This window comes from Magnusiomyces paraingens, assembly GCF_902498895.1.
Source record: "Magnusiomyces paraingens strain CBS 517.90 genome assembly, contig: contig1, whole genome shotgun sequence".
NCBI lineage: Eukaryota > Fungi > Ascomycota > Dipodascomycetes > Dipodascales > Dipodascaceae > Magnusiomyces > Magnusiomyces paraingens.
The window spans coordinates 2,214,295-2,231,292 of NW_022474067.1; the positions used below are offsets into that span (position 1 = coordinate 2,214,295).

Genomic DNA, 16,998 nt, shown 5'->3' on the forward strand with positions numbered 1-16,998 from the left:
TTAGTGGTGGAAAATTTCCAAAAATAGTAACCGTTTAATATTATGACTAAGCGTTTAAATAGTTTTGAAATTTTGTCAAGTCAAAAATATAAAAATAAAAAATACAAAAGTTTTTTCTATATTCTATAATAAAATAAAAAATAAAAAATAAAAAATAAAGATAAATTCATTTGATGCTGCTTTTTATATTGAAGTTTACGTGATATTTTATATTTATTTGCTAAGAAGAAAGAATGAAAGAATGAAATAGTTTTTTTTTTGTTTGTTAAGAATAGTAAAGAATAAAAAAGAATATATATATATATATATATTTTAAAAAAAAAAAAAAAAAAAAAAAGAAGAGCCTTCTCCCCATTGTATAAAAAAGTTTTTATATGTATATTTATATAGAATTTTTATTATGGATGTTTTTAGCAATTCACCATTTGGGATAATAATAATAATAATAATAATTATTATGTCCATACCTTTGAAATGGCGTTTCTCAAGGGAGGAATCATTATTAACATAAATAATAATAATAATAATAATAATAATAATAATAATAATAATAATAATAATAATAATAATAATAATAATAATAATAATAATAATAATAATAATAATAATAATAATAATAATAATAATAAAATTGAAATGCTTTTGAATATGATTTTTTATTTTTTTATTTTATTTTATTTAATTTTTTTTTTTTTTACAATTCGTCATGAAAATGGATTTCTCCGTCATATTAAAAAAAATTTTTTTTTTTTATTTTAATGTGCTAGAGAGAGAGAAAAAAAAAAAAAAAAAAAAAAAAAAAAAAAAGCGTGAGATGAAAATATTAAATTTGATTGGTTTAATTAATTTTTTTTAAAAAAAAAAAAAAAAAGTGGTAAGGTATGTTTATTTTTTTTTTTGTATATATGAGAGAAAAAAAAAAAGGAAAAACTTTTAATGATCTTAGAATTTATTTCAATTCAATTCAATTCAATTATAATTTTATTATACTTATAATTATATATTTAAATGATTGAGAAATCCTTGGATCTTAAAAAAAGGAGTTCAAAGGGATATGATAATCAAGGACTTAAGGGGTCTTTTAAAAAAAAACTCTTTTTTTTAGAAAACCTTCTTTTAAACTAATATCGTCGTCAATCTTGTTTTTTTTTTTTTTTTCAAAATTAAAATCAAAATCAAAATAAATAAAATATTAAAAAAATAAATAAACAAGATTTCCTCTTTGGAATTTTATTTTTTTTATATATATATAAATTGTATTCCCAAATAAAAGAATTGTTTTCATTATCCCCCACATTTCTAAGCCACCAATAATTAGTCTATTAAAAACGGGCTAAAGTAAAAAGAAGAAGAAAAAAAAATTTTTATTAAATTTTTTTTTATTATCATTATAAATTAGTATTAAAAATAAATAAATAAGTGTATAGAAAACAAAAAAAACTGTTTATATATGGTTTAATATACTCTGTATATGGGGTGATTTATTTTATTTTTTTTTTTAAAAAAACGTCGTTACTCATTAAATATACAAAAAAACTTGTGCTAGGGGGAATGGTTTCAAGGCATTTAGAGAGCCATGAAGATGGCAGCAGAAATACCACCAGCAAGGACAAGAGAAGAGTAAGAGACAAAAGAAGCACCATTGGTGGCAACAGAAGAGGAGGCAGCAGCAGAGCCAGAAGCAGAGTGGGAAGCTGAGGCAGACTTGGAAGCAGAAGCAGAAGCTGAGGCAGACTTGGAAGCAGAAGCAGAAGCAGACTCAGAAGCAGATTCAGAGCCAGTGGCAGAAGCAGATTCAGAGCCAGAGCCAGAAGCAGACTTAGAGGCAGAGCCAGTCTTGGTAGTAGTGGCAATAGTAGAGTTGGCAAAGGAAGAGGCAATGGCAGAAGAAGTCTGTTCCTCAGAAGAAGTAGCAGCAACAGAGGTGGTTGCAATGACAGTAGAGTTGACTGCAGCGGAAGCAGAGGAAGAGACAGCGGAAGACTCAGCGGAAGACTCAGCGGAGGACTCAGCGGAAGACTCAGCGGAGGACTCAGCGGAGGACTCAGCAGAGGACTCAGCAGATGCGGAAGCAGAAGCAGAGGCGGAGGCGGAGGCAGAGGCGGAGGCAGAGGCGGAGGCGGAAGACTCAGCAGAGGACTCAGCAGAAGAAGCAGCGGAAGAAGCAGACTTGGAAGCAGAGGCAGAGGCAGAGGCAGAGGCAGAGGCAGAGGCAGACTTGGAAGCAGAAGAAGAAGAGACAACAGTAGAGGAAGCGACAGAAGAGGTAGAAGAGGGGGTCACACCATCAATGGCGAAGAAGGGAGAGTAGTTAATGTCACCAGAAGCGTCGTCAACAATTTCGAGAGCATAGTCAGAGCCAGTGACAAGGTCATCGGGGAGGTGCCATCTGACGGCACCATTGTTAGCGAGAGAGGAGGCAATGGTGAGAGCGGTTTGAAGATTGTCAGCACTTCCCTTCTTGAGGAGGAGGTCGACAGTATCACCAGCGCCAGTATTGTTCCAACGGATAATGTACTCACCGCCGGCAGTGAGGGTTTCATTGCCGAGAGGAGCGGTGAAAGAGTTAAGGGCGAAGACCGAAGAGACGGCAGTAGCGAGAGCAATGGCGAAGAACTTCATTGTGATTAATTTTATTATTATTAAAAAATAATTGTATATATATCAAGCGAGTGTATATAGTTAAATTGAATTAGATTAAATATATATATATATAGAGAAAAAAAGGAAAAAAGAGAAAAGAGAGAAAAAAAAAAAAAAAAAGAAGAAAAGAAAAGAGAGAGGAAAGGGGAAGGTTTTTATATTTTATTTATATTTTATTTATATTTATATATACACAATAATAATAAGGAGGAAGATTTGTTTATATTTTTGTAATTATTAGGAGCGTCTGGAATTGGGTAAATATTTAATAGTAGTAATATAGTAATAATAATGATATTTAGTCCCACACACACATATTTGTTTAAAAAAAATAAAAAAAAGGGCCTTTTTTGTACAAACACACAAAATAAAACTGAATTTTTTTTTTTTTTTTTTTATTTTTTATATTTTTTTTATTTTTATTATTTTTATTTTTATTTTTATTTATTTTATTTTATATTTTATTTATTTTAAGGCTGCTGGTGTTGTTGTTGTTGTTATTGTTGAAAGAGAACCGTTTTGGGATGTTTTGGTTGAGGCGGTTTGTAGGAGGAGATGGAAATTCTTTAAAAAAAAAAAAAAAAAAAAAAAAAAAATTGTGGAATGTAAAAAAAAAAAAAATAAATAAAAAATGAAATAGAAAGCTTACGTAATTACACGTGGGGAATTCTAAAAATAGAACAGGGAGAAAAATAAAAATTAAGAAAAAAAAATAGTTTGCAACAGGTTATGTTTTTTTATTTTATTTTTTTTAAAGATGCAACAAGGTCTACTTGTTGCAAAAAAATATATTTCATTACATTTTTATTTATGTAACAATGGGTTAGGGTATTAATTTTTTTTTAGGTTTACCCTAACCTCGACTTTATTTTATTTTTTAATTTATTTTTTTTTATTTTATTTTTTTTTTTTTTCTATTTTGAAATTCCTCCACAACCACCACCATAAAAATTAAAAAAATTAAAAAAAAATCACCAACTTGGCCTTTTCTATAAACTCACATCACACTTCTTCTTTTTCTTCTTCATTTTTTTTTTTTTTTTTCATTCCAAATGGCCACAGGAACATCAATCTTTTAAAAAAAAAAAAATAAATAAAAAAATAAACATATAAAATCTTTTTCATTTTTTTTTTTTTTCTTCTTTCTTTTTTATCTTTCTTTCTTCTTCTTCTTCTTCTTTTTATTTACCTTATTCATCATCATCATTAACATTTTATTTTATTTTCTCTTTCATTTAATTTGAATTCTTATTTTGTTTCAAGTTTAGTTTCTTCTTGTTTTCTACTCATTTTTCATTTATCATCATAATCATTATTGATTTAGCATTTTTAACTTATAAATCATCATCATCATTCAATCAATCAATTAATATTATTAAAGCATTTAACAATATTAATTTTTTTTTTTAAAAAAAAAAACCTTTAAAATTTAAAATTTAAAAAAAAAAAACTCACAACAAACAATATTAATATTAATCTATATTAATATATTAAAAAAAAAAACACTCTTTAAATTTTTATAAAAATGCAATCAAACCAAAATACAAACAATAATAGAACTGCAAGAGGTGGCCGCAATATTCACATTGCTCACCGTAGGTCTCCTTCAGAACTTACGCCTCTTATGGGTATGTACTTAAACTATAATAACTTATATATATCTTATTACTCCTTTCTAACATAAAATATTAAAAAAAATCCTCAAGTCGAACAATTGGCTCTTCAACAACAAATTGAAATGCTTCAAGCTCATCAACAACAAATGCTTGCACAACATCAACAATTCGCTCAAGCCGGACTCTTACCTCCTCCTCAACCAGGACTTTTACCTCCTCAACCTCCTCCATTAATGGCTCATCACCATCCTTACCTTCCTGTCCCAGCGCCACCCCCACAGTCATATTACCAACAGCATCAACAACAATCACAATCACAATCACAACAACTACAAATACAACCTCCTCAATCCCCTTCTGGCCCAAGCTCAATGGGTTCTACCTTAAATTCTTCTCCTTCCCATCGTAGAGCTCAATCCTCTACAAACTACCACCATTCTTCTTCTTCTCCTTCTTCTTCTTCTTCTCTAGGACCTCCCCTTGGCTCAAATGGTGAATCCTCCTCTCCCTCCTCCTCCTCAAATACAAGACAATCCAATCATGCTCACTCAAACAGTGGCTCGGGACATAACCGACGCCACTCACTCGCTCTATCTGAAGCTAAAAAGGCTGCCGCTGAAGCCCAAGCTAAACGTTCCGCATCTCCTTCCGAAAATACTGCTGCTGGACCTTCTTCTCCTCTTCGTGATTCTTCTTCTTCTTCTTCCTCTTCCTCCTCCACTACTGCTACCTCTGCAAATACCTCCTCTCCTCCTCAAATCCCTTCATTTAAATTCCCAAATACCCCAGAAAAGGATTCTTCTTCTTCTTCTCCTTCAATTTCTCCTCAGAAATCTCACGCTCGTTCTCAAAGTCTTCAATTCCAAAATAGATCCTCCCACTACCGCGGAAATTCTCAACAACTTCCCTTTCAATTCCCCGCAAATGGATCTCCTGAATCTTCCCTAGATTATAATAATAATAATAATAATAATAATAACCGCCGTAATCACAATAACCATAATCGCTCAAATTCTCGCAACTTTGAAGCAAACTGGCGCCAACCTTTACCTCAGCAGCAGCAACAGCAGCAGCAACAGCAGCAGCAACAACAACAAAATGACTTTCTTAGCCCTTCTTCTCCTAGTCAATTCACCCCAGGTCATCGTTCAGGTCGCTCTTTTAACAATAATTCAATTTCTTCTATCCAAGCATTTGCCCTTTACCCACCTTCAAATATGCAACCCCAAGGTGGCAATAATAATAACCAGGGTTCTCAACAACAGCAACAACGAAAATCTCTCTTTGCTCCTTACCTCCCACAAGCTTCCCTTCCTGGTCTTTTGGCCGAAGGCCGTCTAGTCTCTGGTATTTTAAGAGTTAATAAGAAAAATAGATCTGACGCCTATGTCTCCACTGATGGCCTCCTAGATGCTGATATCTTTATTTGTGGCTCAAAAGATCGTAACCGTGCTCTCGAAGGTGATCTTGTTGCCGTCGAACTTCTTGAGGTGGATGAAGTCTGGGGGTCTAAAAAGGAAAAGGAAGAAAAGAAAAAACGCAAGGATGCTGCTGTTTCTGAAGATGGAAACTCCAAGGATGACTTTACTTCATCCTCCAACACTACAACCTCCAATACCTCAAACTCAACTGGACTTCGTCGCCGTGGCTCCCTCAAACAAAGACCTACCCAAAAGAAAAATGACGACGTGGAAGTTGAGGGCCAAAGCTTATTGCTTGTTGAAGAAGAGGCTCTCAGCGATGAAATCAAACCTTTATATGCTGGTCATATTGTCGCCGTCATTGACAGATTCCCCGGCCAAATGTTTAGCGGCACTCTTGGACTCCTCCGACCTTCTTCTCAAGCCACAAAGGACAAGCAAGATGCCGAGCGTAAAGAACGTGGTAATAATAATAATAATAACCACTATGAAAATAACCACCATCACCATGTCAATAAACCTAAAATTGTCTGGTTTAAACCTACCGACAAGAGAGTCCCTCTCATTGCCATTCCTACAGAACAGGCTCCAAAAGACTTTGTGGAAAATCATGAAAATTATTCAGATAAAATCTTTGTTGCCTCCATCAAGCGTTGGCCCATCACTTCTCTTCACCCCTTTGGAACTCTCGTTGAAATGCTTGGTTCTGGCGAAGACTTTAACATTGAAATTGAGGCAATTTTGCGTGACAATAACTTCACTGCTAATGTCTTCCCAGAACAAGTTGTTTCTTCTTTGCCTCCTCCTGAAGATGATGAGCTTATTACTGAAGAAGATGTTGAAACTCGCAGAGACTTTACCTCAGAGTTTGTGGTGGCATTCTCTCCATCAGGTAGCGACGATTTGGTTGAACAAGCTGTTCATATTAAAAAACTTAGCGATTCTAAAGTCGAGCTCGGTATCCATATCACCGATCTGACCCATTATTGCTTGGAAAATTCCCCCCTTGACCGTGAGGCAAAGAAGCGTGGTACTTCGGTCTTTTTACAACAGCGTACCGTCCCCATGTTCCCTTCAGAATTTACAAAATATGTGTCTTTTAAGCAATCAAAACGTTCTGCAGCCGTTTCTGTGGTTTTCGAAATGGACCCTAAAACTTGTGAGATTCATGATACTTGGATTGGTGAATCTTTAATCACTCCCTCCAACGTTTTAACTTTTGATTCCGTTTCTAAAATCATTCAAAATGAAGATGAGGAAGAAATTGATGGAATCTCCCAAGCTGAAATGGACTATGTTAAAACCCTTCGCTTTGTCTCAATCATGTTCCGTCAACAACGTTTGGGTCTTGATAAACCTGATTTGCCTATTCTCGGATTACTTAACTATGTCGATGATGAAAACGTTGTGGTTAATTCAAACATTTTCCAAGGAAGTGAGGTCCGCCAGGTTTTGGATGAACTTTGCATCAAGGTTAATACAGCTGTTGCCCAAAAGGTTTTTGCGATTCTCGGTGATAAGGCTCTTTTACGTCGTCATTCAGATCCCATTTTACAAAAAATTGAATCCTTTATTGAAAGTGTTAAAAACCTTAACCTCGACATGGACACTACCTCATCTGCAACTATTCAAAAGAGCATTCTCAATATTGACGACGACGTTGTGCGCAAGGGTCTTGAAGCCCTTCTTTACAAGTGTATGACACGTGCCCGCTACTTTGTTGCCGGCCGTGTCGAGCCTGACAACCATGGACATTACTTTTTAAACGTTCCTCTTTACACCCACTTTACCTCCCCGCTTCGTCGCTATGCTGATTTGGTTGTTCATCGCCAACTCAAGGCTGCCATATCTGGAGCTGACTATACTACTGACATTGCAGATCTTGTCAATGTTGCTGACTCATGTACTTTTAAGAAAGACTGTGCCAAGAATGCCCAGGAACAGTCGATCCACTTGGACGTGTGCCAAAAAATTAACAAGCGTGCTGCTGCCACCGGTCAGCTTGTTATTGACTCAATTATTATCCAGGTTTATGAATCAGCCTTTGATGTGTTGATTCCAGAGTATGGCATTGAGAAGCGTGTGCATGGTGACCAGCTGCCTCTACGTAAAGCCGAGTTTGACAAGAAGACAAGATTACTTGAGCTTTACTGGGAAGGTGGTATTGATTCGGCAACTTATATCCCCGATGATGAAAAGAATGTTACATCGGGCCCCATTACACGTGGCCGTGGCCGTGCCTCGAGTGCCGCATCTGCCTTGGCTCAAGAACAGGCTATGCTTAAAGACGGCCAGATTGATTTGTCAAAGCTGTCGCTCAAGACAGAAGATGAGCTTAAGCAAGATAGTGACAAGGCCGCTGCGACGACCAAAAAGTATGAAGATTCTGGTAAGATTCTTGCACCGTTTTTTGAAAATGTCACCACTCGTATGGACAATGGTGAGCGTGTGCAAGAGATTCGTGTGTTGCAGCATGTGCCTGTTCTTTTGAGAGCCAACTTAGGAAAGAGCATTCCATGCTTGACTGTGCGTGCCCTCAACCCTTTTACTAAATGAAATTCAGGAACATGAGAATTGTATATGCTTTTTTTTTTTTATTTTCTTCTTCTTATTCTTTTTTTTTTTTATTTTTTTGGATCTTTCTTTTATTTTATGAAAACATTAAAAAACAAAAAAAAAATACATATATATAACTGAGTAAAACAAATTTAACTAAAACAAAATGTAAAAAAAAAATAAAAAAAATGTCCAATCTGGGGAAAATTTTTAATCAAATAGGTTACCTTAATTAAAGTTACTAATAACCTTTTTCTTATTTATTTACTAACAGTAACGTATACTTTAGCCACTCCAAAAATAAAAAAAAAATAGACCCCACCACCACCACCAACCACCCTTTTTTCTTCCTTACTTTCTATTTAATTTTTTATTTTTTTATTTATTTCGTCCTCCCCCACAATCATCGATAAATCTCTAAACGCACCACCACCACCATGGCCAACTTATGGAGAGACGCGGTGCCCACGACCACCACAAACTCCTATGTCGGGCCCATTGGGATCGAGACGATAGTGGGGACCTCATCTTTCTCCGGATCTGGTAACGCGGCGTCTACAATAACCACATTCCCGACATCCACGACCACAGCATCCGAGTGTGCCGAGTACTTTGTCCCAGCAGGTTCACTTCTCTTCTACAATACAGATAAACAAGCCATCATGACCATCCAAATTGCATCTAGCGGACTCTACTACCCAGCATGTCGTGCAGCCGAAGATGACAGTACCTATGAAGCTCTTATTGGGTCTTCGTACCTCGTCTATCAAGAACCCTTTTACGGGAGCGTCATCCCTATAGCCTACTCATTAGCAGCAACCACCGTCATGGCCTGGTTGCTGCTCATTCTACTATTCATAGCACAGAAAAAGAGACCATGGTTCCAGAAGTTTGCTACTCTTTTTGTGGCTGTCTCGCTCACCGTGTTTCTCGCACAAGCAACACATGTGCTTGAAAATCAATACTACAAGGGATACCATGATGCCTCCGAGCTACGCACTGCTGTTTTTGGAGGTCTTCCGTTCCGCATCTTGGAAGTCTTTATGACTCTCATTGTGTGGATGGCCCATCTTCAGGTCCTCCTGCGACTCTTTGAGCGGCCTAAAGAACGACGTATCATCCGCATCATTGGAGCCATTTTGGCCATTTGTGATACCCTTCTCTGGTGCCTTGTCAACTTCTTTGTCCCCAACCATTCTCACAATGCTACAATTAAAGATGTCATTCCAGTCCTTGCATACCTTTTCCAAATTACTCTATCGGTAGTCTACGCTCTAGCCGTTGTCATATACTCGGTACGTAAGCGTCGCTTTGCATATTCACATAAAAAACATGACCAGCCTGCAGGGCTCATTGTTGCCATCATCTCCCTTTCAGCAGTGTCTTTGCCCTTGATATTTTTTATCATGGACATTGCACAGTACTGGCTCACCGGATGGTCAGAGTTTATCCGTTGGGTTACAGACATTGCTGCGTCTATTGTGCTATGGGAGTGGGTCGACGTTATTGAAAAGCAAGAACGAGAAGAACAAAAAAATGGCGTGTTAGGTCGCCAGATATTTGAAGAAGATGACCCGGAATTTTACCAAGTACGGTTCGATACTGATGACAAGAAAATAACAGTCATGTCTAAAAAGAAAAAAGACAGTCAAAGAAAACGTTCAGGTGTCGTTAAAAGAAGTGCACCAAGATCTTGGGCACGCAAATTTTCACGCAACAGACAAGAAACAGCTCCTCTATCATCGCCGTCTTTGGATTCCAGTGATGACGATACCGACGATGACGATGGAAGTAATAATTTTGAAATGGTGAGCCTGACACATAGTGGACATAGGCGGCAGCAAAGCTCCGGCAGAAACTCAAGCCCTCATAGTGCAACAAGTAGCCGAACAGTCACTCCATCAATTACAGTCCCCGCGGGGCAGGCCTCGCACGATAATGACGAGACTGGAGAGGTTGATGGAGGGGTACAAGGAACAGCAAATGTTCCAACAGGCACAGAAACTCCTCAGGGAGTACAATCACGCAACTCCAGACCTAAAGAGACAGAAACTCCGAACAAAACAAAGTACGTTTCTGGTGGTGCAATCAATGGTGGCGGGTCGCATAGCGCTACAAGCAAATACTGGCCGTTTTCCATGTTTTTCCGAAATCCGCGCGGGTGGACATTTAGTCGCGCTTCATCAACAGCCAGCTCATCAACATCATACGGAGCACAGGTATACATTCATTCAAACAATAATACTGCTGCTGCTGCTGCTGCTGCTGGTGCTGCTGGTGCTGCTGGTGCTGCTGCTGCTGGTGCTGCTGGTGCTCATCATCATGGACAAATGCACCAGCACCCGCCGACCTTGGCCGTGACGCAGCCCCACGAAGAAGAAAATGTGGCTACACTCGCGCGCAACCATGGACCAGCAGCAGGAATAGCAGGGATGTCGCCAGCACCATCGCCAGATACTCATATGCATTCACACAACCTTCTGCAAACGCATATTGTCCAAACACATCCATACCTCAATTGGCACGATAATGGGTCGTTACCAATGTCGGCTCATGAGCACAATAGTCTTACGAGTGAGGGCGGTTCCGGTATTGCTGGAATGCCTATAGCTACTACAATGAACGCAGCTACACATGGTGGAGTACTTGGTGGAGCAGCAGCAGCAGTAGCCACGTCGTCAGTAACATCATCTGCTTCGCCAATGTCTGTCCGTGCATCACTGGCCCCCTCGCCACTCAGCATGCAATCTTCGTCACCGCTCAGCATAGATGCCGCTGGCGCAAGTGCTGGCGCCAGTATTGTAAGCAACACGGGGACGTCATGCAATGGGGCGAGCACCAGCAGTAGTGGGAATACCAATAATGGAGCAAGTTTAAGCGCAGGTGCTAATGGTCCCAAGATTGTGCAGCCGGGTACGACATCCGACACCATGACGAGGTACGTATACCCGCTGCGTCGCAATGCGAGGTCTACGAAAAGTAATAATGGGGGTGCGGCGACAGCAACAGCTACGGCTACAGCTACAACTACAATTACAACTACTACACCAGCGACAGTTGTGGCCAACACTAGTGCTAGTACGAGTTTCGCGGGGAACGGTGCCGGTGCGGCTGGCGTTGCTAATTTGGCGAACGTTCGAGCTAGTGCTGGGGGTTCACCAGCCGGCAGCGCAAACGGCAACGGCAACAGCGGGCTTGCAAGTGCCCATGAAAGCGTGCACCATTTGCAGCTTCTCCACACAGACCACGGGCCATTACCTGGAATTCGCGAGGGCCAAGTGTTGTCGTCGAGGATGTATACGGGAGCACCACCACCGTTTGAAGGTCATGGAACTATTGGAGGGGCTGCAGGAAGTTCTACAGTCATTGATGAAGCTGACTTTGATGACTACGATGACGATATGTATGTTCCTGTGGGACCTGGCGTGAATGGAAGTTTAGGTGGAGTAGCAGCATCACCATCAGCATCAGTACCTCAGGAAATGCCGCCTGGGTTTGAGCCATTGCCTGGGTTTAGTGCTGAAGATTATTGGGACGATAAAGGTGGCTTCCCGCAATCAGCTTCAATGCCCTCATCGTCGACGGGTCCTGGTAGCAATGCCGGGTCTGGGTCTGGGTCTGGGTCTGGGTCTGGGTCTGGGTCGTCGGCAGGCCGCGATCATTGAGACTAGTAAATTAATGACTGCTGTTGACCATTCATTATTATTTTTTTTAGACAGTATATCTAGTACTTTGTACTTTGTATTATTTATTTATATTCGATTGGATTCTTTCTTGTTCTTCTTGTTCTTTGTTTGATAACAAAAAAAAAATTTAAATTAAAAAAGAAATCTCCAGAATGGCCTCGAAAAATCCTCAAGTTGAGGTTTTTTTTTATTTCGCGCACACAATGTTTTTTTTGTTTTTTTGTAATTTTGCAAGCACCTCAAATCCTCAACTTGAGGTCGAGTGTGCTGGAACTCTCTAGCACTTTCTCTTCACGTGACGTGGGGTTTGGATTTTCGTCAATATAAAAACTCTCCATCCCCCCCGCGAAATTCCTTCAAAACTTTTTTTTTTTATTTGCTCTTTTATCACTTACAGAAACAAAAAAAAAAAAAAAACGCAATTCATATTTTCAACAACAATCACAATGAACAGAATAGTCTCTTCATCAAATGCGCAGAGCCTGGCGCTTAGACGCATGGCAAAGCCATCACTTGCAAGCCTTAGGGCTCCCCTATGTGGTGGCTGCTGCGGAGTCCAGCACCGAACACTGCTCACACAATCTTCTTCAACACCTCTCCAACGCAACAATTCCTCCAACAACAGTCTTCTCAAGCGCAATTCTCTTCTTAAAGCCAGTCCGAACATGCTTGGAGCTTGCCGTTCGTATGCCACTGGTGGTGGAAACAACCCTGGCAACTTTAACTTCCGCATGAACCCGAACCAACAGGGTGCAGAAGCCGAAAAACCCGCACTGGAAGAGTTTGGTGTGGACCTAACACAAATGGCACGCGAAGGTAAACTCGACGCCGTCATTGGACGTGATGAGGAAATCCGTCGAACAATCCAAATTCTCTCCCGTCGTACAAAAAATAACCCAGCACTCATTGGTAACGCCGGTACTGGTAAAACCGCAATCATGGAGGGTCTCGCACAACGCATTGTGCGCGGTGAAGTCCCCGAATCTATGAAGGAAAAGCGCGTTATTGCACTTGACTTGGGATCCCTTATTTCTGGTGCTAAGTTCCGTGGTGACTTTGAGGAGCGCCTTAAGAAGGTCCTGAAGGAAGTCAACGAGGCAGAAGGCAAGGTCATCCTCTTTGTCGACGAACTCCACATTCTCCTGGGTCTTGGTAAGGCCGAGGGTGCTGTCGATGCATCTAACCTGCTCAAGCCCGCGCTGGCCCGCGGTCAGCTCCAGTGCTGTGGTGCTACCACCATTGATGAGTACCGCAAATACATTGAAAAGGACGCCGCGCTGGCCCGCCGCTTCCAAGCCGTCCTTGTAAAGGAGCCCACTGTTCCAGACACCATTTCCATTCTCCGAGGTCTTAAGGAACGTTACGAAGTCCACCATGGTGTCCGTATCACTGATGCTGCTCTCGTTACCTCTGCTGTTTACTCAAACAGATACATTACTGACAGATTTCTTCCAGACAAGGCCATTGATCTTGTTGATGAAGCATGCTCTGCCTTGCGTCTTCAACACGAATCCAAGCCTGATGTCATCCAGCAGCTTGACCGTCAAATCATGACGATCCAGATTGAGCTCGAGTCACTTAAAAAGGAAACCGACCCCATTTCTGTTGAGCGCCGTGAAAAGCTTGAAAAGGACCTCGAACTCAAGAAGGAAGAAGTCCAACGTCTTACTGAAGTCTGGGACAAGGAACGTGAGGGCATTGAAAACATCAAAAAGGCAAAGGTGGATCTCGAGCAGGCCCGTCTTGATTTGGAAATCGCCCAAAGAACTGGTGACTTTGGCAAGGCCTCAGAACTCCAGTATTCTACCATCCCTGAGCTCATCAGCAAAATCCCCAAGGAAACTGCTCCCAATGACGCTAATGGCAACACTCTTCTCCACGACTCTGTCACTTCCGAAGACATTGCCAACGTCGTTTCCCGCATGACTGGTATCCCCACTCAATCGCTCATGAAGGGTGAAAAGGACAAGCTTCTCTACATGGAGGACTCGCTCAAGACCCGCGTTGTTGGTCAGGACGAAGCCATCCACGCCATTTCCGATGCTGTCAGACTCCAGCGTGCCGGTCTTACAAGCGAAAAGCGACCCGTCGGTAGCTTTATGTTTTTGGGTCCTACTGGTACTGGTAAGACAGAGCTCACCAAGGCACTTGCTGAGTTTTTGTTTGACGATGAAGGCGCAGTGGTCCGCTTCGACATGAGTGAGTTCCAAGAACGTCATTCGGTCTCTCGTCTTATTGGCTCACCCCCAGGTTACGTCGGTTATGAGGAATCTGGTGAGCTTACTGAGGCTGTTAAGCGCAAACCTTATGCCGTTGTCTTATTTGACGAGTTTGAAAAGGCTCATCCTGATGTTTCTAAGCTTCTTTTGCAAGTTCTTGACGAGGGTAAGCTTACAGATTCCAAGGGCCAGAAGGTCGATTTCCGCAATACCATTATTGTCATGACCTCCAACATTGGTCAGGAGATTTTGATTGCTGATGAGGAGGTTGACAAGAACGAGTCTGGCCAAGTGTCGGCTCAAACAAAGGAAAAGGTTCTCAACGTCATGAAGCAATATTACCCACCTGAGTTTATCAACCGTTTGGACGATACTATTGTCTTTAACCGTCTCTCCAAGCAGAGTCTACGCAAGATTGTGGACATTCGTCTCGAAGAAGTTCTCGAACGCTTGGCATCACGCCGCATCACCCTCGACGTTTCGCCCGAATCTAAGCAGTGGCTCGCCGATAAGGGTTACGACCCACGCTATGGTGCTCGTCCTCTTAACCGTCTGATCCAAAAGCAGGTCCTCAACCCACTAGCCATGCACCTGATCCAGGGTAAGGTTCGTGCTGGTGAGACCGTTGAGATTGTGGTCGATAAGGATGACCACCTTCAAGTTCTTCCTAACCATGAGGCTGGTCCCGAATCAGAAGGTCCCGAGACCATTGATCACTCTGAGGATTAACTTAACATTCTCTTTTAAATAATTTGTCTTCTCTTTTTTTAATTGTATATAATAATTGTTATTTTTTTTTAATTTAAATTTTATAATAAAGTATATTAAAATCATAGATATTTACAATTCAGGGAGACCCTTGGGAGCTGGAGGCTCAGGAGCACGTGGAAGTGAACTGAGCGAAGCATGAGGTAGCGACTTGTCTGCAATGAGCTCGTCGGCCCACTTGTACTTGTCGCCATATTTTTCCTGTGCCGCAATACGCAATGCCTTGGACGCCTCCATCTTCTTTCTCCAAAGGGCTTCAGCAGGGTCTTGGTCCGGTTCGATCCATTCAAACCCCTCGCCGCCACGGGCCCAGTACTCCTTAATAAGAGTTTCCTGCTCGGCTTCAATGGCCATCATGTGGCGTGCCTGCAGCATTTTCTTAACACGGAAACTAGGCTCGTTTTGGTTTTCAGGAAGTGCACGATCAACTGCAGCAATAGCAGAGGCCATCTTCATTTCCTGTGCATGAGAGTACCAGTATGTGGTCGACGTACCCGGAACCCATTTAATGTATTCACCGGACCCAGACACACGGCCAGCAAATGCAAGGCCACCGAGAATCGTCATACTGCAAAGATACGTTAACACCATGGCAAGTACGCCCGTCGTCGACGTCCACGTACCCACATACCCGGACCGCAGCAGCAAATCAACGCTCGCCAAAACTGTCGACGTCCCGAGGGCCCACCGTGTGCCGTACGCTACCCACTTCCGTCGCACAGCCTTCATGTAGTTCCCTCCAGCTACCGTCGCGTCAATCATCGCAAACGCCTTGTCCAGCTCACCATTATACACAGCTCTGCGGAAAGGAATCATGGCCACAGGTAGCGGGATATATGTGGGGACGACCGACTGGACCGTAAAGCGGCCTTGTTTTAAGCTTGGGAGAGTCTTGTCGTGTTCCAGTAGATTAGTTTCGCGCTTGATGGACACTGCGTTGCTATATTTCTTATTGTATGCCTTCATAATGTCCAGCACGAGATCCGATGTGCTAAAAATCTCTGTCACCTCCTGGGTTTCCTTCTCATCCTTTTGTTTCTGTGCTTCCCAAGTTGACGGTGCATCAACACCTGGCTTGAAGAAGCTCGAGGCCATACGGTAGTCCTTATTTACGAGATCCAAAAACACCGGGCGCAGCACCTGCGGGGCCAGAATCAGGCAATCCAGTGGGGCTGAAAATGACGGGTTCTCCGAATCAACAGCTTCTGTCGACAACACGCGGGCCAGTAACTCTCGCTGTGTCTTTAGCACCTCTGCGTCGCCGAGTCCCAGTCGCCCGGCCGCGTACGTACCGTACCCAACCGTCACTGCTCGTAGCAAGCTTACTGTTTCCACGGCTGTTAGTTGTTTCTGCGATGCCGGTGTTTCCAGGTGAGTTGCGATGCGTGCACGCAGCACTGGTTCTGACAATGGTTGTGCGCAGAAATCAATTTCTGCGGCGTCGTCATTGACAGAACCTTCACTTGGTGGCACTGATGATTCTTGTGACTGCATCAGACGCAGAGTTGTGTGCAAATGGCGCGAAGGCGAGATGGGTCTTGCAAAGATCGGGGCGCTCAGACGCTGGAATAATAACCCCCGGGTAGTAATTTGTGAAGCGGGTCGGCCGCAGATAAGTGCCGTGGCTCTGTTCATATTGAGGAATGTATTGGGAATATCTAACTTGGGTATCTTTTTTAATTGAGTATGAATGTGATATGCAAGCACAAGTGAGTTCTTTTTGGCTGCTGAATAGAAAAAAAAAAAAATAAATAAAAAATTTGGGTGGTTGATGGTTGGTCCACTAAAGATGAATAAAAAAAAATAAATGTTAATGTTAATGCGATAAGTATTTAGCTGCCATAAGGAAAATTTAAGATGTAAGAACAAAAAAAATTTTTATAATGAAAAATTTCACTAAAAAAATCGGGCTCAACCGGGAATTGAACCCGGGACCTCTCGCAAATTGCTTAGAATAACCCTAAGCGAGAATTATACCACTAAACCATCGAGCCTTAAAAATACGTCTAATAGAAGGTATATAAAGTGCCTGGGCCATTTTACAATTTTTTCTAAAATTTGTACGATGATTTGTAAAAAAAAACACGTT

The 16,998-nt window shown here is 41.3% G+C and overlaps 5 protein-coding genes across 5 annotated transcripts; 3 read left to right on the forward strand and 2 right to left on the reverse strand.

The window, feature by feature from the left end:
• Nucleotides 1-1,566: 1,566 nt before the first annotated feature.
• SAPINGB_P000651 (uncharacterized protein) lies at nucleotides 1,567-2,622 on the reverse strand (the record flags this gene model as incomplete). The annotated part of the gene is made up of 1 exon (XM_031995374.1): nucleotides 1,567-2,622. One exon carries the CDS (start codon nucleotides 2,620-2,622, stop codon nucleotides 1,567-1,569), a length of 1,056 nt encoding a protein of 351 aa, XP_031851265.1.
• A 1,546-nt stretch (nucleotides 2,623-4,168) lies between these two features.
• Nucleotides 4,169-8,236, forward strand: SAPINGB_P000652 (uncharacterized protein; the record flags this gene model as incomplete). Its single annotated transcript, XM_031995375.1, has 2 exons — nucleotides 4,169-4,271; nucleotides 4,350-8,236. The coding sequence occupies 2 exons, from the start codon at nucleotides 4,169-4,171 to the stop codon at nucleotides 8,234-8,236; spliced, it is 3,990 nt and encodes a 1,329-aa protein (XP_031851266.1).
• Nucleotides 8,237-8,673: 437 nt separating this feature from the next.
• SAPINGB_P000653 (uncharacterized protein) lies at nucleotides 8,674-11,901 on the forward strand (the record flags this gene model as incomplete). Its single annotated transcript, XM_031995376.1, has 1 exon — nucleotides 8,674-11,901. One exon carries the CDS (start codon nucleotides 8,674-8,676, stop codon nucleotides 11,899-11,901), a length of 3,228 nt encoding a protein of 1,075 aa, XP_031851267.1.
• Nucleotides 11,902-12,368: 467 nt separating this feature from the next.
• SAPINGB_P000654 (uncharacterized protein) lies at nucleotides 12,369-14,870 on the forward strand (the record flags this gene model as incomplete). Its single annotated transcript, XM_031995377.1, has 1 exon — nucleotides 12,369-14,870. The coding sequence occupies one exon, from the start codon at nucleotides 12,369-12,371 to the stop codon at nucleotides 14,868-14,870; it is 2,502 nt and encodes an 833-aa protein (XP_031851268.1).
• Nucleotides 14,871-14,981: 111 nt separating this feature from the next.
• Nucleotides 14,982-16,544, reverse strand: SAPINGB_P000655 (uncharacterized protein; the record flags this gene model as incomplete). Its single annotated transcript, XM_031995378.1, has 1 exon — nucleotides 14,982-16,544. The coding sequence occupies one exon, from the start codon at nucleotides 16,542-16,544 to the stop codon at nucleotides 14,982-14,984; it is 1,563 nt and encodes a 520-aa protein (XP_031851269.1).
• Between the last annotated feature and the right edge of the window lie 454 nt (nucleotides 16,545-16,998).